The sequence below is a fragment of the Hyperolius riggenbachi genome, chromosome 12 (assembly GCF_040937935.1).
Source record: "Hyperolius riggenbachi isolate aHypRig1 chromosome 12, aHypRig1.pri, whole genome shotgun sequence".
Lineage (NCBI taxonomy): Eukaryota > Metazoa > Chordata > Amphibia > Anura > Hyperoliidae > Hyperolius > Hyperolius riggenbachi.
This window is the reverse complement of record NC_090657.1, coordinates 147,661,857-147,687,164: the sequence shown is the minus strand read 5'-3', so window position 1 is coordinate 147,687,164 and position 25,308 is coordinate 147,661,857. Positions and strand designations below refer to the sequence as shown.

The window sequence follows — 25,308 nt, the reverse complement described above, 5'->3', positions numbered from 1 at the left end:
TTTGCTCTAAAACATTATTTACAGCATGTTATATGCAACCAGAATTTTTTTTTTACTAGACCAGCATTGGAAGGGTTACACACAGAACTTTAAAGTTCCATGGAGAGAAATGCTGCCGCAGCCGAAGTTTAGATAGATACATTTAAGTAAACACAATGTAACAAGTGTGGAATGTGACACACACTCTCTGACTGTGCAGGAGCTGGAGGACAGCCAGAGAGTGTGTAACATTCGCCACTTGTTACATTGTGTTTACTTAAATGTATCTATCTAAACTTCGGATGCGTCTGCATTTCTATCCCCGGAACTTTAAGGGCCCGTTCAGATCACAAATGCGGATGGCCATGCGTGTGGAACGCATGCGGAAACACAACGCGTACAAACGCACGCCATCCGCATTTGTGTGCGTTGCGTGGCTGATCCCATCACTGAAAAGTGTATGGGACAGCCACGCGTTTTAGCAAAATCTGCGTGCAGCATGCGTTCCCGGACCGCACAGGTCCGGAACGCATGCAGTGTGAACATCAGACATTGCACTCTATGCAATGTCTGATGTCGTGCGTGTCGGCCACCTGCACGCGTTTCCAAAACGCGGCTGGAAACGCGTGCAGTGTGAACGGGCCCTAAAGCTCTGTGTGTAACCCTTCCAATGCTGGTCTAGTAAACAAAATGCTGATTGCATATAATATGCTGAGTGTAAATAATATTTTAGAGCAAAGTTGAAATGCAGGGTTATATTCCGCTTTAAGGGATAAATAGCTAAATTATTTTGTGGGCGTTCCCATCAGTCTATGGCACATATGCAATTCAATTTTTCTCTGGAGTTTTCTCCTAGCTGATATTTTTACACCTTGTCATAAAATGCCCTTCAAACCACCAGCAAGCAAGAAAATACTCAAAATAATCTTGGGAGAACTTTTTCACCAACTTTTAGGTACTTTTCAGGCCGGTATGTGCTTGTGGACAAGATCGGAAATGTAGGTCAGACAGGTCCTGCGACCGACTTGTAGGCCAAGCACAGAATTTTGAAGTTGATCCTGAAGCAGATAGGGAGCCAGTTGAAAGCTTTACAGAGGGGAGTTGTAGAGGCGCTGCGATGAGACGGGTTTATCAGTCTGGCTGTTGCATTTATTACTGATTACCCTGCAAATGTTTCTCTCTCTGTGCAGGGGCGTAGCTAGAAATCCCTGGGCCCCCCTGCAAAAAAAAAAATCCGCCCCCAGGGCCTGCTCAGGGACTTTTGGGGAGCAGGAGGGGGTCACAGCATAAGAGGAGAGTGTGGCAGATCGGTGGGGAGGGGGGGAATCCCCCCCCCACCTCGGGCTCTCCTCTCAGCGCTCCCCCTCCTGCAATCATTGGTGGCAGCGGGCATCGGTGGCAGCAGGCTGAAGCTGAACACATTACCTCCTTCTCATGTACCCTGTAAGCTTCCTTTCTTTCTATGTTTGGCAAATCATTGAGTTTTTGGGACATGTAAATAGATGTGTAGCACTGCACTTTAAATACTTTTTCAGACTATAAGATGCACTGGACCATTAGTACACAAACAAACATAAAACGCAAATGGCATCTGAACAGTGTGATCTATATCCTAGACCACATTTGGGAGCAGATCAAGAGGTACAGTGTGAAATTAGAACTGGGCCCATGGCTCTGTACCTATGCCACTAGCTCTGGCTTCATACAGTTCACCCATTTGACAGTTTTACAGTGGGTGATAGAGATTACTTACTTTCTTTTCATTTTCCTGTGGATTAAACCACCCCCCTCAAGTGCCAAAACACCATCACTCAGGACAGTAGATAAAGGATTTGTATAGGTAATCTCCACTCCCAATGGCTTATTTACAAAGGCAAGTGAATGGACCTGTAGAAAGAAAATAAAGCAAATACACACATACGTGAACACACTTTGGGATGTATTCACTAAATATCATAAAATGTATGTGCACAGACAGAGCACATACCTTTCACCAGGCATTATGAAAACAACATACTAATGTATGGTTAGGATAGCAGCCTACAGAGCGGTAGGCCTGGGTTCTATTCCCAGCCAATGTGAGTTGGCTTTTGACATGCTACAAATCCTTAAAGGAATTCTATCAAACTTTCTCTATTTCTGTAAGCATTATAAATCAATTTGCCAACAAAAGTAAGAATAAGCACAGCATATATTTTTGCTGTGCAGTGTGTCTTTGTTTTTATTTAACTTACTGTAGGTGTCCCCTGAGAACTGACGGCAACGGGGAATTGGGGCAGTTTATTTTTGCAAGAGGGGAATCCTCTTGCTGAGTATAGCTGTAGTTTACTCTATTCTGATGCTCCCCACACAGCAGTGAGTTATAAAGCACACGATCGGCTCATAAAGTTACTGAGAGGAGCCCTCTCTCACTCCTAGTCTGACGGAGATTGTGCTGAGCTGCGTGATTGTTTCTACACAACATAAACATATGACCTGGAGGAGGGCGCCGTCATTGCTCTGAAGAGAAGCCGTAGAGGAAGATTTATTATCATAATAAATCTTCCTCTACGGCTTCTCTTCAGAGCAATGACGGCGCCCTCCTTCAGGTCATATGTTTACGTTGTGTAGAAACAATCACGCAGTTCAGCAGTCTCCGTCAGACTAGGAGTGAGAGAAGGCTCCTCTCAGTAACTTTATGAGCCAATCGTGTGCTTTATAACTCACTGCTGTGTATCAGAATAGAGTAAACTACAGCTATACTCAGCAAGAGGATTCCCCTCTTGCAAAAATGAACTGCCCCAATTCCCCGTCGCCGTCAGTTCTCAGGGGACACCTACAGTAAGTTAAATAAAGACAAAGACAGGCTGCACAGCAAAAATATATGCTGTGCTTATTCTTACTTTTGTTGGCAAATTGATTTATAATGCTTACAGAAATAGAGAAAATTTGATAGAATTCCTTTAAGCAAGCACATTTTTCTCTTGGATTGATTATAATGGTACATGCTAGGCTGGCTTCAGCATGTAGTGTTGGTTGGTTGTATAGTGGTTAAGTGAGTTACCTACCACACACTCAGACCTGGGTTCAATTCCCAGCCACGGTATGTAAACTGGCTTTTGAAATACTACAATTCCCTGGAAGACGAGGGGGAGAGGGAGAGAGGGATTCCTGGTGTCATAATCATAAAGCAGTGTAGGCCTGCAATTGAACATTCAATGAGATTTCTGATCATAAAACACTGCTTTGTATTAAATCCAGATTTTTTTCTGGGACTTTTGATGTGTATTTCACTCAACCACGTCTTCCTCCAGGTATTAGACCTCTTGAAACATCTTTTCTATCATTTTTGCAGTCAGCAGAAATTTTTCAAAATTTTTAAGTTCGCCTCCCCATTGAAGTCTATTGCGGTTCGCGAAAGTTCAAGCGAACCGAACCTTCCGCAAACGTTCACGAACGGGGTTCGTGAACCGAAAATCGGAGGTTCGCGACATCTCTAAACAGCAATTAAAACATAATCCAGTCCAGGTTTCCTAGATCATTTATGATATTTTTAGTAGAGATGCTTTGAAATCCAAAGCCTTTGATTGGCCTTCATGAATGTAAATATAATGACTGGGTCTTTTTCCAACTGTGCCGGCTTCTTGTGCGCAGCCCCGCCCCCTTGCAGATGACTGCCTGGCTCTCTATCAATCTGAGGTAATGAGTGCCATGGAAGATCCAGGATGCCAGATCGATTAACAGCCACCCCAAAGTGCATTGTTCCCCTCCTTACTCCGCCCACTGGAAGGTGCTTCATTGTTATGTCACCCACCCCCCTTTTCTCCATAGAAACAGACCCATGACTTGTGTTGTGTTCAGGAACCAACCATCTACAACAGTGTGGCTAATCTTATTCTGACATAGAGTATCATAACGATGAAGGATGAACACCACATGTTAGCTATAGCTATGGGTTGTGTTTGTATGTAGCTCATATACCACAGTTTCACTTGAAAGATCGAGCTTATCCTGACAGGTGACACTAGTACAGCATGTGTCCATAACTTTAGTGTAGGGCATAAGGGAGAACAGTAACTTTTCTATATACACAGGAGGAGGTCCGTTACAGCTTCTAACCCTAATCATACTAATGTGATACATATTTTGGTCGATGTAATATGCTCATGGAAATACTTGTTTTAAAGTTGAATTTGATTTCAACACTTTTGACAGCCCATTCCGTGGTCTTCTGTACCTGGATTTGCAGAGAAGGTCTATCAATAGATACCACTTTCCGAACCAGCATTTTCTTATTATTATTTAATATGCACAGAGCAACAACTTCAATGAGATTGTGATTTATCATCTCCTCTTCATACTCTGAGGCAAGGAGGTTCACTGGGATTTTTACGTCTGTGAAAGAAGAACAAACACTTAAGATTTCATTAATTGTTTTTTAGTCAAGATAGAGAACTTTTCCTGGATTACTGAACAGTGTTGATGAACCATTGCAAAGATCAGTAACTCCTAGCAGTCATTGAGCTATAAACACAACCCCTGAAACCAAACTCTCACGTGGAAATTCCTGGACCATCTTCAGAATTCGCAAAGCATCTTAAAAACGGACCTGAACTCAGAATGTCCTCTCTGCTCTAAAAGATACACAACAGCATAATAACCTTTAAACAAAAGAATTAAACAGGCTAAACTCTCTAAATACATATAGTCTACATTCCTCTCTGTTTTTCATCTGTCCTGCGCAAGAGTTCAGGTCCATTTTAAAGGGATCTTAGCAGCTACTAGTTTCAAATAACGGAAATGGCAGCCATTTTTTGAGATGTTAGACACCAACCCTACCCCCCCCCCCTCCTCCTTTTTCACTGTGTGACTAATGTTATCTGGTTGAGGCATCATAGGGAAGACTCATTGCTCTCCCTAATGCTTAATGGGTTTGTTTGACCTAAGCTTGTGGGCTTGAGAGTCCTTATCTGCCTTCCATCTTCTGTTGCTTGTGACCTGTGGACCGATGGAGGAAGGATGAAGTAGAAGGATTCTGAGGTAAAATGGCATGCATTTTTAATTTGCTATTGAGCTGCCCTGAGAGTTAAAAATGGTACTCGGTTTCCTTTAACCTCCATCTCAAAATCACCTACACAAAGTAGTAGCTGTCCTGCTAATGCAGCTTAAAGTGTGACCGTGGCATCTGTTGACACAGAATCTTCTCAGATGTTTTCACTGCTGAGTCACTCAGACCATAGAGGAGCAGTATCTTTATTGTCACTTTGAATCCTGGATTTAGGTTTGGAGAATAGCAAAGGACACAGCAAACAGCAGATTTTGGCTGCCACACAGTCCTGAAGTGTAGAGTGGAAGACCCTGCAAAGCCATGACTCCTACTATTGCTCCACTGTTTTCCCAATCTGGACCACAACAGGCCTACTTCTTCTGGATTCTCCACCCGCAGTAGACAGAGCAGCCAGTCTTACAGGATTTGAGGACAAGCTGCTTTTTTAGCCTCTATTACAAGAAGCCTTCATCTAAAGCAGGGGTGTCCAATCTTTTTAGGCCAAAGGAAGCACATCTGCTTCCACTAACATCACCTGCCAGCAGTAAAAAATGTCACCATGTGATAAATGTCAAAATGTAAATCAGGGAGATGAAATATTTTAAAATGGGAAAACACTGACTAAATCTTTTATACATATTTATTGTAAAAATGAAGCACTTTTTATTACATTATTTTCACTGGAGTTCCTCTTTAAAGTGGCTTAAAATTCTGACATAACATTCAACAAAAATACACCCTTCTACTTTTTATTACCCATGAAGTTACCATATTTGTAAAGTATATTTACAAATTAGATTCCCAAAGTACAGTTCATCTGCTCTGAAAGCTGCCAGTGCATTTTCTTGCATAACTGCTGTATTTATATAATAACATCTATCTAGTGATTACTTCTCAGCTCTCTGCTTCTACAGCAGAGAGAGCTCATTTTCAGCACAGCTAGGAAAGTATACCAATTGTAGCAGACAATGGAATGTAAACAAAAAATAATGTTAAAGCTTTCTGTTGGAGAAGAAAGAGCTGTGTAGTAGATTTTATGCTGTAAATATTATTTTAGAGCAAAGAAGAAATGCTGAATTTCCTACCACTTTAATGTAAAATGCCACTGGAGCTTTCTAAGGCCACTTTTACACTTAATCAGTTGCTCTCAGTTAAAACTGAAAGATTTTCTAAGTAATGTCCATGTTTTCCTATGGCACAGTGACCAATATACGCGTTTTAACAGAAATATTTTTTACAATGCACTGCTATGGAAAAAACGCCTACCAACGCGAACTAACGCATACCATCGCATTAAGTGTAAAAGAACCCTAGGCGCTAGTAAATCAGGCTCTCCGTTACTTATGCTGGAAATGCACCATGAGGTATTTTGGCAGATAGATGGTTCCATAGATAATTTCTGACAGGTCCGATGTGATTTTCAATCGTGTTTCTGTTCAATCTCTCATTGAAGTGAATGGAAATCGATCAGAAAAAAATGAATGGAAAATCGATCGGACAATCAATCTGCTGAAAACTCTCATTGTGTATTATTCCCAGCATTACTTTTTAGGTTTGATGGAGGGTTGATATATGCATGGAATTGCACACAGAATAACATTACCTTTCTTGGAGGCCAATGTGACGGACTTCTGATCTGAAAATAACTCGGCTGTTGGCCGACCGGTGTACGAAATAGAAGATGCACTTAATTTTACTTTCACCTTCTCAGTCTTTTTGCCGGTATTTGTAAGTGTTAGCATTAAGCTGATGTCATCACCATATGCCGCAGAGGATGTCAGATCGAAATTCCCTTTAATGTCTAAACTTTCCTTCTTTTCATCCCAAGGATCAGTGGAGTCAACCTCGCCATTTCTCTTCTTGCGGCGTTTCTTCCCAATGCCTCGTTTATTTGCATCATCCTTATTAATGATGCCCATTTTTATGAGCTTCTTACGAGCCTTCAGATAAACAGCTCTCTCTTTATCAGATCCTAAAACAGAGAAAATTGTTAACAGTTAAAATAAATGCTCTTTTTAAAAAGTTTCTGCAATTAAAATAGCAGCTATAAATAGCTGTTGCTGTTGGCACCCCCCCCCCAAAAAAAAATAGTGGATGTCAGAGAGGCGCCTAAGGCTCCTGACAAGGAGACCTGCGGTGGAGCGTGTATGGTAGTGGAGGTGGTTGTGTACGGAATTTTCCAGTGGCTATATAGCAGACGTTAATCAGAGTTTGGCTACATTTTCACCAGACTCGGGGCTTTTTAATTACTGGCCTGGTAATTAATTACTTATTGGCTTTAGGGCCCGTTTCCACTAGTCGCCGTGCATCCTGCGAGAAGCTTGGCGGCACTTCCTTCCTGTATGAGGATGCAGCCGAATGCTATGGTATTTGCTGCCTCCCGCACAGAAAAATACCGCAATGTCAACCGAACCGCTAAGGCAATTTATTTGTACAGCGGCAGCATTATCCCCTATGGCAGTTTCCCCGCACGATTTTCATGCGAGAAACTGTGGATTTGGCCCGATTTCTGCAGCAGTGTTAGGAGTAGGTGGGGAATGGGCATAGATAGGGAGTAGTACAGAGGGTTAGTAGAATACCTGTAAAATTACCTATATTCTACTTTAGTGGATAATAGAATATCGGTATAATTACCAGTGCTCTACTGTCAGGAATAGTACGGCAACATTACCAATATTCTACCATTAGTATTACCAGCGGCCATTTTTTTCCTTGCATCTTTTTTCATACTGGGCTTTACTTAATCTATGTATCGTGTTAACAACACCTAATTTGCTTATATAACATACAGTATGTTCGTAATAAACCCATGGATTTATTGTAAAAATACTTTATCTGTGGGAGTGTGCATGCTACAACATAAGCATAAATCCATTAACTTTCAGCAATCTTCATTATATTCTGATGTGGCCCAGATGAGAGCTGCAAATTCAACCCAATAGCAGACAATCTCTCATTAATTAAAAAATCAGGTTTCCTGTATCAATTAGGCTCTTCATGGTTTTCCAGCCTTAAAGGACAACTGTAGAGAGTCTGCCATGTTTTTTTTTTCATTTTGTGCAATACCAGTTGCCTAGCTGTCCTGCTGATCCTCTGCCTCTAATACTTTTAGCCATAGACCCTGAACAAGCATGCAGCAGATCAGGTGTTTCCAACATTAATGTCGGAATAGGCAAGATTAGCTGCATGCTCGTTTCTGGTGTTATTCAGACACTACTGCATCTAAATAGATCAGCAGGGCTGCCAGGCAACTGGTATTGCTTAAGGGGAAATAAATATGGCAGCCTCTATATACCTCTCACTACAGTTGTCCTTTAAGCCTGGTACACACTGTTAATTATGATTGGTGAATTGGCCAATTTTACCAACTCCACGTAGTATGAGGGTTTTCCTACACAATCGGCCCATAGTATTCAATGTCTGTTGACTTCATAGTACATGGAAATGGTTAAAATTGGTCAGTGATTGGCTAATCATCAGCACTTTCTTCAGTATAAAATCTAGTTCTAGCAGATTTGATGAGAGTAATTGCATTTGCTAAATATTGACGGGAAAAATCAATTGGTGTATGGCCACCTTAAAGGACAACCGAGGTGACATGTGACATGATGAGATAGACATGTGTATGTACAGTGCCAAGCACACAAATAACTAGGCTGTGTTCCTTTTTTTTCTTTCTCTGCCTGAAAGAGTTAAATATCAGGTATGCAAATGACAGTTTCTATCCGGGTTGGGACTGGGTACGACTATAGCAGAACCCTAACTGATAAGTGATTACACCCATAAAATGCTTTCCTATCAGTAAAAGACTTCCTGGAGCAGGAAAGAGATAAAAAGGGTCAATAATTCATAGATTTGTGCTGTAGCATACTTGAAGGTATGATTGAGCAGAAACAACGAAACAATAAAAACTAGATTATAATATAAGATAAAATTGTGGGGTATCTAAAAATCTAAAAAAGTCATTTTTAGAAGGAGGATAGATACAATTGTTTTTCTCATCCGTTTATTTTCACTTTGGATGTCCTTTAAAGGGACCTTGAGCTGTGACTTTAAAAAGAAAACCGGTTTTACCTGGGGCTTTCTCCAGCTCACCATAGCCTACGAGGTCGCCGGCATCCTCCTGACCCCTCTACTGTCCCACTTGTGGCTCCGGTAATGCGCCAACTTCGGGTAAAGTCGCGCGTGCTCTCCCCGCTGTGTAGCCATCGCATTATCACGCCGGCCACCGCAAGAGCCCTGCACAAGCGCGGTTCTCTAAAAACCAAACTGCACATGCACAGGGCTCTTACTGTGGCCGGCGTGAAGACACAGCTGCTATACAGCGGAGGGGGACAGGAGGATGCCAGGGAGCTCACGGGCTACGGTGGGCTGGAGGAAGCACCAGGTAAGTCTGGTTTCCTTTTTTAAGGCACAGCTCAGGGTCCCTCTAACCCTCCAACATGGTGCCTAAGCCTAATCTAAAATCCCAACTGATGACTTTCATCGTCTCAGTGCTTAATCTAAGTTCCAGGAGCTTGATAGCTGCATAGTGTAGTTTGGCAATAGGCAGTTACATAGTTACATAGTTATTTGGGTTGAAAAAAAACATACGTCCATCGAGTTCAAGCAGAGAACACAGTACAACACCAGCCTGCACCCTCACATATCCCTGTTGATCCAGAGGAAGACAAAAATCCTTACAAGGCATGGTCCAATTAGCCCCAAAAGGGATAAAATTCCTTCCTGACTCCAGATGGCAATCAGATACAATCCCTGGATGAACGTCACTGAGCAATACCTAGTAATTGTAGCCATGGATGTCTTTCAACGCAAGGAAAACATCTAAGCCCCCTTTGAATGCAGGTATAGAGTTTGCCATAATGACTTCCTGTGGCAATGCATTCCACATCTTAATCATTCTTACTGTACAGAACCCTTTCCTAAATAAATGGCTAAAACGTTTTTTTCTCCATGCGCAGATCATGTCCTCTAGTCCTTTGAGAAGGCCTAGGGACAAAAAACTCATCCGCCAAGCTATTATATTGCCCTCTGATGTATTTATACATGTTAATTAGATCCCCTCTAAGGCGTCTTTTCTCTAGACTAAAAAAAACCCAGTTTATCTAACCTCTTTTGGGAAATGAGACCTTCCATCCCTCATATCAATTTTTTTACGTGTCTCTGCACCTGCTCTAAAACTGCAATATCTTTCCTGTAATGTGGTGCCCAGAACTAATTCCATATTCCAGATGTGGCCTTACTAGGGAGTTAAACATGGGCAATATTATGCTAGCATCTCCAGTTTTTATTTCCCTTATAATGCATCCCAAAATTGTATTAGCTTTAGCTGCAGTGGCTTGGTATTGAATACGATTATGTAACTTGTTGTCAATGCCCATATAGCCATCCTATCCAGATCCTGTTGCAATATGTCACTATCTCCCTGAGAGTTGATGATTCTGCACAATTTTGTATCATCTGCAAAAATAGCAACATTACTTTCTACTGCATCTACTAGATCATTAATAAATAAATTGAAGATCACTGGACCCAGTACAGACCCCTGTGGGACCCCACTGCTAACAGTCACCCATTTTGAGTATGATCCATTGACCACAACTCCTTGTTTTCTGTCCATTAGCCAGTTCCCTATCCATACACACAGACTCTTCCCCAGTCATTGCATCCTCAACTTTTGCACCAGACTTTTGTGGGGAACAGTGTCGAAGTCTAAGTATATCACATCTACAGCATTCCCAATATCCACATTAGCGCTCACTACCTATAAAAGCTGAGCATGTTAGTCAAACAGGACCTGTCTTTAGTAAACCCATGTAGATGCTGAGAAATAAGATTATTTTCTACTATGAAGTTATTGTAACGATTGGGTGCTGCAACTCAGACGTCTGATTATTTGTGATCTGCAGAATCACCAATAATACAGACGCTATACCTGATTATGTGGTGATCTGCAGTATCACCAATAATACTAGTATAGCTAGCTGAGAGTAAGGTGTGGTGTTTGGTGCAACAATATACACTTCTCCAGAGGAGCTGTAGGGTCTACCAACACAAATAACAATACCTTTACCAGAGGAGCTGGCAAAGTACTAATAATGAAAGAATTAACGAAGTTTGGCTAAACCTTACCAGAGGAGCTGGTAAGGTACTAACAGCACAAATGACTGAATAGTTTAACTAGACCTTGCCAGAGGAGCTGGTAAGGTACTAGCAGCACAAATGACTGAATAGTTTAACTAGACCTTGCCAGAGGAGCTGGCAAGGTACTATCAGTCACTGGAGCTATGCAAGTAAGTCTGAACCTCACCAGAGGGGCTGCTAGGTTCTAATAGCTAGAGCACCTCACCAGTGGCAAGGGCCCACTGGTGAGTAGAGTAGTCAGACAGGCAAGGTTCGATAACAGGCAGGTAGAGATAGTACAACATCGGCAGGCGAGAGAGTAGTTAATATCAGGCAGAGGTTCAGCAACTTAAGTCAGAAAGGCAGAGGTACAGAATCGTTTTAGCAATAGCAAGGTCAGAGAGTAGCCAGAATTGTGCACAGGTTATCAGAGTACAACGTAATAATTTCTAACTATAGATAGATGTATATCACAAACACTGCACATACATCTATCATCAACAGGAACCTCACTAGGTCTGAGCGCTAACACTAGTGTATTCGCAACAGCAGACAAGTTGCCAATGATCTGTGAAGGCTTAAGAAGCCCAGGAGAGCCCAAAGCCACGCCCCCTAGCAATCAGCCAATCCGAGCGGCGCGAGTCACTCCTGACGTCAGCCGACCGGCAGGTCAGCTGACGCGCCTTCTTCCAGCATAAAGGTCCTGTCTCTGCGTGTGCCCGCGCGATACAGAGACCCTATGAGCAAGAGACAATGCCGTTCCCGGCGTGCTGGACGCCGCCGGGACGGATAAGGCCTGTGAACAGGGAACAAAGGCGGCTGCTGGTATAGCCTGCGTATCCGCAGCCGCCAAGTTTCAGATGTTACAGTCATGTATAGTATCTCTTAGTAACCCCTCAAATAGTTTGCATACAACTGATGTTAAGCTTACAGGTCTATAATTTTCCGGATCTAATTTCTTGCCCTTATTAAATAATGGGAAAACGTGGGCTGTACGCCAATCCACTGGGAACTCTGCCAGTTGCAAGAGAATCACAAAAGATAAGATAAAGGAGTTTATCTATAACTAAACTTATTTCCCTTCTGACACGAGGATGCATGCCATCCGGGCCAGGTGCCTTGTCTATTTTTAATTAATTTAGTCTTGCCATCACTTTTTCCAGCATTAAAGAGAATCTCTATTGTTAAAATCGCTCAAAAGTAAACATACCAGTGCGTTAGGGGACATCTCCTATTACCCTCTGTCACAATTTCGCCGCTCCTCGCCGCATTAAAAGTGGTTAAAAACCGTTTTAAAAAGTTTGTTTGTAAACAAACAAAATGGCCACCAAAACAGGAAGTAGGTTGATGTACAGTGTGTCCACACATAGAAAATACATCGATACACAAGCAGGCTGTATACAGCATTCCTTTTGAATCTCAAGAGATCATTTGTGTGTTCCTTCCCCCTGTTCTCATGCACTGAAGTTTCAAGCTGCTCTTTTCTTCCTGCAAACAGCTTTGCCCTTGTCTGTAATTCTTCAGTATGTGAAAGCCCAGCCAGCTCAGAGGACAATTTATCCAGCTTGTAAAAGATAAGAGAGAAGCTGCTCTAATCTAAATAATACTCAGGCAGTGTGCAGAGAGGGGGGAGTTCATAGCAGAACCACAACACTGAAGAACTTGGCAGCCTTCCAGACACAGGCCGACAAGTCTGACAGGGGAAAGATACATTGATTTATTACAGAGACAGTGATAGTATAAAGTGCTGCAGTTAGCCAGAACACATTAGAATAGCTTTAGGAACTTGTAGGATGATAAAAAAACAGGATGCAATTTTTGTTACGGAGTCTCTTTAAGTATTTAATATTACAATTGGAAGATTAAGACTCTTCTGCATCTGTCATTTGCAACAGTGATGTTTCCCTTGTGAAGACAGAAGCAAAGAAAGCATTTAATAACTCTGCCTTACCTTGGTCATCCACCATTGAGTTCCCACCCTCATCCTTTAGGAGTCCTATACAGTAAACCTTTCTTTTTTTTTTTTTTAGAGTTGATGTACTTGTAAAACTTCTTTGGGTTAGATTTGATATCCCTAGTGATTTGATTTTCTGCTTCAATCTTTGCCAGCCTAATTTCTTTTTTACAACGTTTATTGCACTCCTTAACTACCTGTGGACCGAGCGAGTATGAATCTACGGCGGGCAGGGGGCGCTCTACGTCCCATTAACCGCGCGCCCCCGCCCATCCCCGTCGCTCGGTCCGCTCTGCCCCCGCCGCAATGTGATGCCCTGCCGCCTCTATGACGGCAGAGCACTGTGAGCCGGGCAGGAGCCGTTTTCATTGGCTCCTGGCCCTGTCATTCATGTAAGCCAGGCATGGGCAAACTTGGCCCTCCAGTTGTTAAGGAACTACAAATCCCACAATGCATTTGCCTTTATGAGTCATGACTGTGGCTGTCAGACTCCTGCAATGCATTGTGGGACTTGTTGCGGCGATTCGTCGGGAAGCGGCGGTTTGCTGGACCAGCACCCTCTGGTCCTTAAGGGGGCAGAGGGTGCTGGTCCAGAAAGGGTTAATTACAATTGCTTAATGCAGCCTCAGCCCCCTTCTGTTTTAAGACCTTATAGGCATTCTTTTTTGACTTCATCTTATCTGTAACCTTTCTATTCATCCATAAAGGCCTTTTTTTTATTCTGAGACGTTTTGTTTCCATATGGAATATACATATTACAATATTGATTGAGAATAAGTTTAAAAGCTTGCCATTTCCCTTCAGTAACACCCCCCCCCCCCCCGCCACCCCCCCCCCCCCCCCACACACACACACACACCCTCCTCCCTTGAAGTACATTATCCCAGTTCACCAAACTAAGTGCCCGCCGGAGTTGATTGAACTTTGCTTTTCTAAAATTCATAATTTTAGTGGTCCCGCTTCCCCACGGCTTATCAGTCACCAGATCACCAGATGGCTATTATAGAGTTAAAGGGAACCCGATGTGAGTATGACATGGAGACTGTCATATTTACATCCTTTTTAAAGTGGATCCGAGATGAAAAAATTAACTATAACAAGTAACTTGTCTATATATATATTATCTAAAGTTTAGATAGTTTACACAGCAAATCTAGCTGCAAACAGCTTCAACAGAATATGATTATTTCTTCCTGTGATACAATGACAGCGGCTATGTTCTGTTTGTAAACATTACACAAAGGCAAGCTGATCTGCATCTCCAGCCCTCAGCCTGTGTAGACCTAATTCCCCCTCCTCCACTCTGCCTCTGAAATCTCTGGCTAGTAACACCTCCCCCTCATCCTGCCCAGACTGAGCTCCCATAAGCCCTTGCTACTGTCTGAAAATGCCAAAATGAAAAAGCTGTGGGCGAGGCTTGTTTTGTTTATTAGAGTATTAAAACAAAAGCAAAAATGTATTTGGCTTGAGGAATGCCCTATAAACTATATGAAAGGAACACAATTATGCAATGAGTAAAAGTTTATCTCGGATCCACTTTAACCTCCTGAGCGGTATGGACGAGCTCAGCTCGTCCATCACCGCCGGAGGCTGCCGCTCAGGCCCTGCTGGGCCGATTTTTATCAAATAAAGTGCAGCACACGCAGCCGGCACTTTGCCAGCCGCGTGTGCTGCCTGATCGCCGCCGCTCTGCGGCGATTCGCCGCGAGCAGCGGCGAAAGAGGGCCCCCCTAGCCGCCTGAGCCCTGCGCAGCCGGAACAAAAAGTTCCGGCCAGCGCTAAGGGCTGGATCGGAGGCGGCTGACGTCAGGACGTCGGCTGACGTCCATGACGTCACTCCGCTCGTCGCCATGGCGACGATCTAAGCAAAACAAGGAAGGCCGCTCATTGCGGCCTTCCTTGTTCATTATGGGCGCCGGAGGCGATCGGAAGAACGCCTCCGGAGCGCCCTCTAGTGGGCTTTCATGCAGCCAACTTTCAGTTGGCTGCATGAAATAGTTTTTTTTTAATTAAAATAAAACCCTCCCGCAGCCTCCCTGGCGATCTCAATAGAACGCCGGGGAGGTTAACAATGCAAGATCTGTAATACTGTTAACCATAGCCCCTGAAAAAACATGCAGATCAGGTGCTTTCACGTTTGATTGGATCAGCCACATGCTTCTTTCAAGGTTGTAACAGGACTGCCAGACAGCTGGTATTAGGAAATCAATATGACAGCCTCCATATCACGCTCACCTCAGGTTCATTTTAAGAGCTAACAATACACTTTATCATTTAGGCACCAGCACTCAGCTGTTACATATCATTTTAACCCAGAAGCTTGTGTTTGTTTCACTATATAATATTTAAGTGGCACAGCTTGCACCATACGCTCAAACTGTCCAGCTAGTGCCACTAAGCCAATAAACTGTATTGGCACCATGGAAACACCAGTATACTGAGTTTAAAAATGACTTGCTTAAAGAGACACTGAAGCGAAAAAAAATATATGATATAATGAATTGGTTGTGTACTATGAATAATTACTAGAAGATTAGCAGCAAAGAAAATATATTTTTATTTTCAGGTATATAGTGTTTTTTCTAACATTGCATCATTCTCTAATATGTGCAGATTACACAACACTCAGCATTCAAAATTATTCTTTCAGAGCAGTCTGTGAACTAATGAACTCTCCTCTGCCAGAGGAAAAGTAAATAGTTCAATTACAGTTGAGATAATAAAAGTCAGAAAAGAGCCCTCTCCACGACTTTTGAAAGTCGTAGAGATAATGGCTTTTTTGTATAGAGATAACAACTAGAGTTTCTTAACTCTTCCTGTACTGGAAACAATTAGACTGATGTATCTGATCTTAATGTTTTATTTCTTATCTGTACTACACATATAAATCATAATATCATCTTTCTTTTCCGCTTTAGTGTCTCTTTAAGTTAGTTTGCATTTGCACATTACCACCAGATTAGTACTATTTAATACGAAATTGACATTTCTTGTTTCGGATACCTTCTGGGTACTTATAGTTGCCAGTGATGTCTACTCGTTCATCGCTTCCTACAGCCTTGGTGCTGATCTTCTGTCCCACCGCCTCAGTGTTGGTGTACACCTTCTCCTTCACATCTTTGTCATAGTAGACCCAGGTGACACGATCAGCATTCACTTCAGCGTAAATAAAAGGTCCATCATAGTCCAGGTCAATGTCGCCTTCTTTAATGGCATGTACAGAGGCTGGGCCACAACAGTGAATATCTAGCATAAGGTAGACACATTGTTAGGTCTGCGATTCTGAACCAATGAAAAACATAGCATCACATCAAATCAACAGGTTTATAAAAAGTTCTTTGTAATGTGAGCGATAAACTGAATCTTCATGTCTGTGTCTAGGGGAACCTAAAGTGAGAGGAATATGGAGGCTGCCATCTTCATTCTCTTAACCCTCCTGGCGGTTTAATTAATTCCGCCAGGAGGCAGCGCAGCAGTTTTTTTTTTTTAAATCATGTAGCGAGCCTTCGGCGATCTCCGATCAGGAAATCCCGTTCAAAGGGCTTCCCCTGTCGCCATGGCGACGTCGTGACGTCTTTGGGAGTCCCGGGCCACCTCTCGGCGCTGCCTGGCACTGTGTGGCCAAGCAGTGCACGGGGTCTGGGGGGGGCCGCGTGGCGCGACAGATAGCGGCGATCAGGCGTGGGGCGGTGGCGATCGGTGTGCTGACGCAGCTAGCAAAGTGCTAGCTGCGTCCAGCAAAAAAAAAATTAAGTAAATCGGCCTAGCAGGGCCTGAGAAAACCTCCTGCGCAGCTTACCCCGAACCGCCAGGAAGGTTAAAAAAACAATTCCAGTTGCCTGGCTGAGCTTTTGACTTTAGTTGTTTCTGAATCACACACCTGCAACAAGCATACAGCACTGGAGTCAGATCAGAGTCAAAGCGTCTGATCTGCATGCTCATTCTGGGTCAGTGGCTGAACTATAGTATTAGAGGCAGAGCATCAGCACAGAAATTGGGCAACTGGCATTGTTCAGAGAATGAAGATGGCAGCCTCCATATTTCTCTCACTTCAGGTTACCTTAAAACAATATTGACAATTGCAGAAGAAGAAGAATTTGAACAAATGTTACTAAATAGATTGTCTTTTCTTGTCTGATTCACCTGCAGGTGTTAAAATAGGGGTTGATCTCCACAAGGTTAGGGTTAGCCATCCTTATCTTCCTGAGCACAAGGTGGGATGAGCCATGTGTCCTTGACATAGACAAGGACGCTTTGCAAGAGGAGGAGAGATTTCTGATCCTTTTTTTTTTTTTTTTCCGCTGGATCCAGCCTAAGCAAAGGTGTTTTCCACTGTAATTCCCTGAGAGGTGAGTATGGTCTGTGCAGTCAGATCAGTGAATAATGGCGCACAGCGCCTATGCATAAAAATGGTGCCGCATTAAAAAGATACGCTTATCGCTATTTATTGTTAGTACTGCATAATGATGGCGCACAGGGAAAAAAGAAGAAAAACGGCACACAGTAACGTTATTTATCAATGCGCCGTTCATACACCAAACATCAGACGTTATTGTGCACAGTAACGTTATTAATAAATAGCGCCCTACATAAGCCAAACTGCAGACGTTATTTATCTGCAAAACGGGATCAGTGAATAATGGCGCACAGGGCCTATGCATAAAAATGGCGCCGCATTAAAAAGATACGCTTATCGCTATTTATCGTTAGTACTGCATAATAATGGCGCACAGGGAAAAAAGAAGAAAAACGGCACACACTAACGTTATTTATCAATAGTGGCACACACTAACGTTATTTATCAATAGTGGCACACACTAACGTTATTTATCAATAGAGCCCTACATAAGCCAAACTGCAGACGTTATTTAACTGCAAAATGTGGAATGGATTTAATGTAACACTGTCAAGGTTAGGGTTAGGCACCACCAGGGGGGTCTTAGGGTTAGGCACCACCAGGGGGTGGTTAGGGTTAGGCACCACCAGGGGGTGGTTAGGGTTAGGCACCACCAGGGGGTGGTTAGGGTTAGGCACCACCAGGGGGTGGTTAGGGTTAGGCACCACCAGGGGGTGGTTAGGGTTAGGCACCACCAGGGGGTTTTAGGGGTTAGGGATAGTTACAGAGAGGGTTCTGTGTGTTAACGGTAAATAACAATAAGGCTTTAACGTTAAATAACAATAAGGCTTTAACGTTAAATAGCGATAAGCGGCAAACAGATTAGCGGCAACACCGTGCGCCATTATTCGCAAGCGCCATTTTCAGGTGGATGCCTGCAAAACGGTGAATGTATTTAATGTAACACTGTTAGGGTTAGGCACCACCAGGGAGTGCTTAGGGTGAGGCACCTCCAGGGGGTGCCTAGGGTTAGGCACCACCAGGGGGGTGGATACGGTTAGGCACCACAAGGGGGTTGGATAGGGTTAGGCACCACAAGGGGGGTGGATAGGGTTAGGCACTACCAGGGGGGTGGTTAGGGTTAGGCACCACCAGGGGGGTGGTTAGGGTTAGGCACCACCAGGGGGGTGGATAGGGTTAGGCACCACCAGGGGGTGGATCGGGTTAGGCACCACCAGGGGGTCTTAGGATTAGGCACCACCCGGGAAGTGGTTAGGGTTAGGCACCACCAGGGGGGTGGTTAAGGTTAGGCACCACCAGGGGGGTGGTTAGGGTTAGGCACCACCGGGGGGTCTAGGGGTTAGGGATAGGTACAGAGAGGGTTCTGTGTGTTAATGCTAATTTTCAATAAAATAAACAGAGCTAAATAATAAGGCTTTAACGTTAAATAGCGATAAGTGTCAAACGGATTAGCGGTAACACCATGCGCCATTATTCACAGGGCGCCATTTTCAGATGGATCCCTGCGTAGTACGGTATTGGTGTATTTGGACACATCTAATTGTGGAATGAATGTAGGAGTGTTAGTTTCCTTAAAGAACAACTATAACCAAGGATTGAACTTCATCCCAATCATCCCAAACGAGAAATATTTAATTTCTCTCAAATAGATCATCAGGGGGGTCTGTGTGGCTGATATTGCGATGAAACCCCTCCCACAGTGTGATGACATATTCATGGTCCTGACATTTTCCAGTCTGTGAATCTTGTTGCATTGCGGTAAATATCAGTTGTTTCCAACTGCCAAGCAAGCATCATCTCCATTTGTGCACATTGTTAGTGGGTGCGGTTATAGATAATGGCAGTTTGTGCTGTCTATTTTTGTTCTTGTCTGCCAGTTGTAAAGATGATAACTAACAGGCTAATTGTGGAACAAACAACATGAACACATTACATGGGGAATAGCCATGTCTTGATCTCTCTTCTGTTTTTTAACTTCTCACAATGTACTGATTTATTTTTTTCCCCTACTACTATTTTTTGGTAAAGTTCCTCTTCAACATCTAGTACAATTATTGTTTTCCATATGTGGGGCATACAGATGAATTGCTTCTTAGAGACGTCTAAATGCAGTCTAAATGGGAACTCCAAGTTGAATCAGATACTCTTTGCAATCTTAAAGTGAACTCCAATCCAGTGCAGTAAAGCAAACCTGTAAAAATACTCCCGATTTTGCTAGGTTATGCTGGCTTCAATGTAATCTTAGTATGCCATTAATTGTACATAAATTAAGAAAGTGGGCTGGATGGCCATGGACCTTTCCAGAGACTAAAAATAACAAGGATATACTGGGGACAAGTATAATGTAGTAGTTTATGACACAAACTTCTAAAGGATAGAAAAGGTGGCACTCACAAACCTTGGTTGCCAGGTCTGCCAATGGTTTAGAAATATTAAAAGAATAAGGAGCAGGAGATTATAGACAGGTAAATCTAGTATTTTCTATAGGGTGGTGGCCTGGATTTACTGACACTAAGCTTAGATACAGTGTATGGCAACATGAACTCTGTGAATGAATAGTAATCAGGACAAAACATTTAAAGGGGAACTGAAGAGAGAGGTATATGGAGGCTGTCATGTTTATTTCCTTTTAGACAATACCAGTTGCCTGGCAGCCCTGCTGATCCTCTGCCTCTAATAATATTAGCCATAGCCCCTGAACAAGCATGCAGCAGATCAGGTGTTTCAGTGGTTCAGACTTATAAGTCTGATCTGACAAGACTAGCTGCATGCTTGTTTCTGGTTTTAATCAGATACTACTGCAGAGAAATAGACCAGCAGGGCTGCCAGGCAACTGGTATTGATTAAAATGAAATAAACATGACAGCCTCCATATACCTCTCTCTTCAGTTCCCCTTTAAAGGATAGCTGCCAGCTGGAACAGGATTTAATGTATAGGTATAGGGCTGAGAAGGTACTGTACCTCTCTGTAGTCACTTTGTCTCTTATTCAGCTCAAATACCATGATTATACTAAATATGATTGTATTCTACTCTGCTTGTAATGCAAGCCTACCATTAGGTTTATTTTTAAAAATATAACCATCTCTCTCATATATGTCATCAAAGAAGTATAGGTAGTACCTTAGTAGCAGGTTCATGGTTGACACCTTGAATCTTACTTTGCACATGCCCAAGAGGGGTCCAGCAGTGCCCCTGATAGGATGTACACAACAGTATTCTAGATTCTGACGGCCCTTTTACATTGGCGTGGTGTGCTGCGGCAAATTGCGCACTGCTACCGCAGCCTAGTGAAAGCCTATGGGGAAGTTCATATGTTTCAGTACGCTGCGCCGGAAGTGCCCGATTTAACGCCAGCGCTTACCTACATTACCGTGTGGCTCCTCCGGTGATCTGTGTCGGGCCGGAATTCATGTTAGTCTCTGGTGACGCACGCAGGTTTCTTTAATGAAGTTGGCATTGCGCCGCGCATGCGCAGAAGCATTACAATATGCTTCCATGCACTTCTGCATAACCGAGGCAGGAAGTGACCGCAGACACTCGTCACTTCCTGCTTGGCCGAATGCCAGACAGGGAACACCGTGTACTAACGCGGTGTTACCTGAAGGCCTGTTTTTGGCGGTGCGATGTGGTGTGGCGGGCTAGATGCACCGCATCGCTAATGCCATTGTACAGTGTGAATCCTGCCTCACGGAGACTGCCCACACAACATTACTAGATTATATTATGTTTATTATATGGCCAAGCAAACCTACCTCCACTTAACTCTTGCGGAGTAGCATCCAGTACCTGCCATCCTCCATAACGTTCACCTAACTCACTTCTTGTAAACCAGCTTTCATTCCAAGCATGATAGTTCCTGTAGGAAAACCAGTAAAACTTATTTAGTAATTATGCAATATAGATTGTTAAAATTTGCACAATTTTTCAGTAATTATCTAACAAGCATTAACTACTGTGCTCTGTTAGAGATGGTTAATGAGATGCAAATAGTTCAGACTGTGGGATTTTGCAAACTGTTTGGATGCAGCTTGAAGAGGACCATTCAAATCACACCAAGGTTTAGTCTGATTGGTCCATTTTCAAGCTGAACATATTTGCATACACAATTTGCATAATCCTGCATCAGCGTAAAATGGTTTCCTTCACAATGCCTATGCTCTAACATACACTGAGATAATATTAACCCAAAAAATCATAAACACCTATGTGGGGAGATTCAGACCAAAGCTAAAGCAGCGCAGCTTAATGTCAGGTGCGTGAGGTAAAAATCTCCAGTGCACGCTATGCAGTGCACGTGACAGGCAGCCAAACAAACTACAGGGATCTCTCCTTTAAAGCCACTGGACCCGCTGGGGCTCAGGGTGGATTCAGTGAAGCGGCGGTTAAGTTAATGGAGCGCCCGTAAGTTAGTAGGGCATGCTGTTTTTACCACGTGCTCCTGTCATTAAGTGAAAATAAACATGTGAAGTAATGAATTGTATGGGCTCGATTCACAAAGCGGTGCTAACCCAGTTAGAGACTTTAGGCATAATAACCATTGCACCACTCTGGTGAAAAGCCAGTTTAGGTGTGATAAGTTTAGGCATGATAAGTTTAGGTGTGATAAGTTTAGGCATGCTAAGTTTAGATAAGTTTAGATCACTTGCAAAGTCCCACACGCAAAGCAGCGCCATTAAACTTTATACGAAGTGCACCAGTCTTTGCTAGCGTAAAACTTTTGATCAGCTGTGCACTGCGGTGCTAACGCAGTTGGCGCTTAAACTTATCACACCTAAACTTATCACACCTAAACTTATCATGCCTAAACTTATCACACCTAAACTTATCACACCTAAACTTATCATGCCTAAACTGAGTTTAGGCGTGATAAAGGGCTTTTCACCAGCGTGCTAACTGTTAGCACCGCTTTGTGAATCAGGCCCTATGTGTAGTACAGCTAACAATATAGAACATTAATAACAAAGAAAAAAGTCCTATATTGTTTCCAGTACAGGAAGAGTTAAGAAACTTCAGTTATCTATGCAAAAGAGCTTCTCTAATCTCCCCAACCCAAATTGGTTGCTGAAGCACTATAAGGCTCCCTGCACACTGAAAATCCATTTTCCGATTCTGATTCCGATTCCGATTTTAAATTCCGATTTTCCCTGAATACATTCAACAGAAAAACGGATCAAAAAACGCAGCATGCTGTAAAGATTAAAAATCGGAATCTGATGTAAAAACAGATTAAAAAGCGGAATGCAAGAGGCCTAAATCACAAACATTTGTGACAGACCGCTTTAGATAAGCTTCAGTGAGAAGAGAAGTTCAGAGTCACTAGCTCTGCAAACCACACTCTGGGGTCGATTCACCATAACAAATGCCTTATCGGAGTTAACATGCCTCATCAGAGTTAATATGCCTTATCAGTGTTAATGTGCCTTATCAGAGTTAACGGGCCTTGTCAGGGTTAGCTTGCCTTATCAGAGTAGCATAGCGAGCGCTACAAACTTTAAAGGACATTATCCCCGCACTTTGATTGGCCCAATAGGCTGCCTGTCAAGTTTCCTGTCAAGTGACAGGCCTATTGGGCCAATCAAAGTCCGAGAATAATGTCCTTTAAAGTGATTGGACCCGCAGGAGCTCAGGGCAGGACGAGTGGAGCTCTCGTCATTGCCGATTAGCAGGCATAAGTTTGTAGCACTCGCTATGCTACTCTGATAAGACACGCTAACACTGACAAGGCATTTTAACTCTGATAAGGCATGTTAACTCTGATAAGGCACGCTATTTGTTATAGTGAAGCAGCCCATCTGTATTTTAAAATATAAGACAGAGCAAACTGCAAATATGACAATATGATGCAATGCTATAAAAATACTATATAACTGAAAATAAAAATATGAGACTAATTTCTTTGCTACTAATGTTCTATTCCTTATCCGTACTACACATACAATTCATTATAGCAAACTTTTTTTTCGCTTCAGTGTCACTCAGCCAATCAGTGAGGAACAGGAATGTGGGAGAGGAGATGAAAAGCTTCCCTCTCATTGGCTATGTATCAAATAGAGCCAGGCTGACTGAGATTACAGTGGAAACATTTCTGATTAGATTGGAATGCTCGCAATGCAGGGTCAGGTTATAGGCTGCATAATTAACACAGAGCAGTGGGTAAATGTACGGTGACCAGACGTCCCGCTTTACCTGGGACACGTCCCGCTTACGGGGTCCCCCGTCCTAGGCTGGCTAGCGTCCCGCGAAACGTCCCACTTTCAGCTGCGGGACGTCCCGTCAGCAGGAACTCTGGCCACTGTGCGTAGCGCGGGAGGGTGCGGCCTCTTGGCCGCATCAACCTTGCCCTCCCAGCTTGCTGTCCTGCCCACTTACATTTACGCATCTTTCCGGCCGCCTCAGCTCCGCCTCCATAGGTCTCCTCTTGGCTCTCCCCACCCTCCAATTATGCGGCCTCCTGGCCTCCTAAGCTCCGTCTCCGTATTTTCTGCCCACCTAGGCCGCTTCAGCACCGCCCCAAGAGTGGTGTTTTGCCCTGCCCGCCCTCCAATCAGAGCAGCCATCTGGATCCATTAGGCCCGCCCCCAGCATGCTCGCAGCTGCCAGTCCACAACTCACGAGGAGAAGCAGGAAAAGAAGATGGTGAGGTGAGAGAGCTGTCATTGTCTCTCAGTGTCACTGTCACCCTCCAACCCACCCAGTCAGTGCCTCCCGACCCAGTTAGTGTCACCTTCCTCCATACCCTCCTCCTCACCTTGTGTCACCCCTCCTACCCTTCCCACCACCCAGTGTTATCCTAATCCCCACCCAATCAGTGTCACCTTCCTCCTCACCTTGTCACCCTCCTACCCACGCAGTCGCTGTCACCCTCCTCCTCACCTTGTGTCACCCTCCTACCCCTCCCCCACCCAGTGTCACCCTCCTCCCCACCCAGTTGGTGTCACCCTCCTCCTCACTTTGTGCCACCCTCCTCCCCACCCAGCCAGTGTCACCTTCCTCCCCACACAGTGTCACTCTCCTACCCATCCAGTCTGTGTCACCCTCCTCCTCACCTTGTGTCACCCTCCTACCCACCCACCCAGGGAATGTCACCTACCCTGCCACCTCGTGTCACCCTCCCCACCCAGTCAGCATAGCCATTCTCCCCACCTTGTGTCACCCTCCTCTCCACTGTCACCCTCCTCTCCACCGTCACCCTCCTCTCCACCCCACTGTCACCCTCCTTCTCCCCACTGTCAGCCTCCTTTCCTCCCTGCCGTCACCCTGCTCTCCTGACCACTGTCAACCTGCTCTCCTCTAAACTGTCACCCTCCTCCCCACTGTCGCCCTCCTCCTCCTCCCTACTGTCACCATCCTCTCCGCCCCACTGTCACCCTGCACTCCACCTCATTGTCACCCTCCTCTCCTCCCTACTGTCACCCTCCTCTCCTCCCTACTGCCACCTTCCTCTCCACCCCACTGTCACCCTCCTCCTCCTTACTGTCACCTTCCTCCCCACCCAGTATCGCCCTCCCATCCCACCAGCACCCAGTGGGAGGGGGAACATTTAATGAATTTAAGTCTGAGGTAACATTTGCTGCATTTAACATATGTGGGATAACGTGTTTTTCACATGTGTCAGAGGTACCATTTGCTACATTTAATGTTTACTGCATTTTAATGTATGGGTTGTAACATTCACTGCATTTTAATGTGTGGGAGGTAATGTTTATTGCATTCCTCTTTGCTCCATTTCAAATGTCGGAGGTAGCGGTTGTTGCATTTCTACTGTCAGAGGTAGCGGTTGTTGCATTTCAAGTGTCGAAGGTAGCAGTTGTTGCATTTCAAATGTCGGAGGTAGCGGTTGTTGCGGTCCAAATGTTGGAGGTAATGG

At 43.9% G+C, this 25,308-nt stretch overlaps 1 protein-coding gene across 1 annotated transcript in view; it reads right to left on the bottom strand.

Annotated features, from left to right (window-relative positions):
* LOC137542233 (protein-glutamine gamma-glutamyltransferase E-like) overlaps positions 1 to 25,308 on the bottom strand; it is an 84,622-nt gene that overhangs the window by 855 nt on the left and 58,459 nt on the right. The window contains exons 8-12 of the mRNA XM_068263994.1: positions 21,194 to 21,297; positions 16,086 to 16,328; positions 6,609 to 6,977; positions 4,196 to 4,353; positions 1,733 to 1,866 (exon numbers count right to left, since the gene is read on the bottom strand). Coding sequence (XP_068120095.1) covers positions 1,733 to 1,866; positions 4,196 to 4,353; positions 6,609 to 6,977; positions 16,086 to 16,328; positions 21,194 to 21,297 — 1,008 coding nt within the window. The remainder of the gene's footprint in view (positions 1 to 1,732; positions 1,867 to 4,195; positions 4,354 to 6,608; positions 6,978 to 16,085; positions 16,329 to 21,193; positions 21,298 to 25,308) is intronic.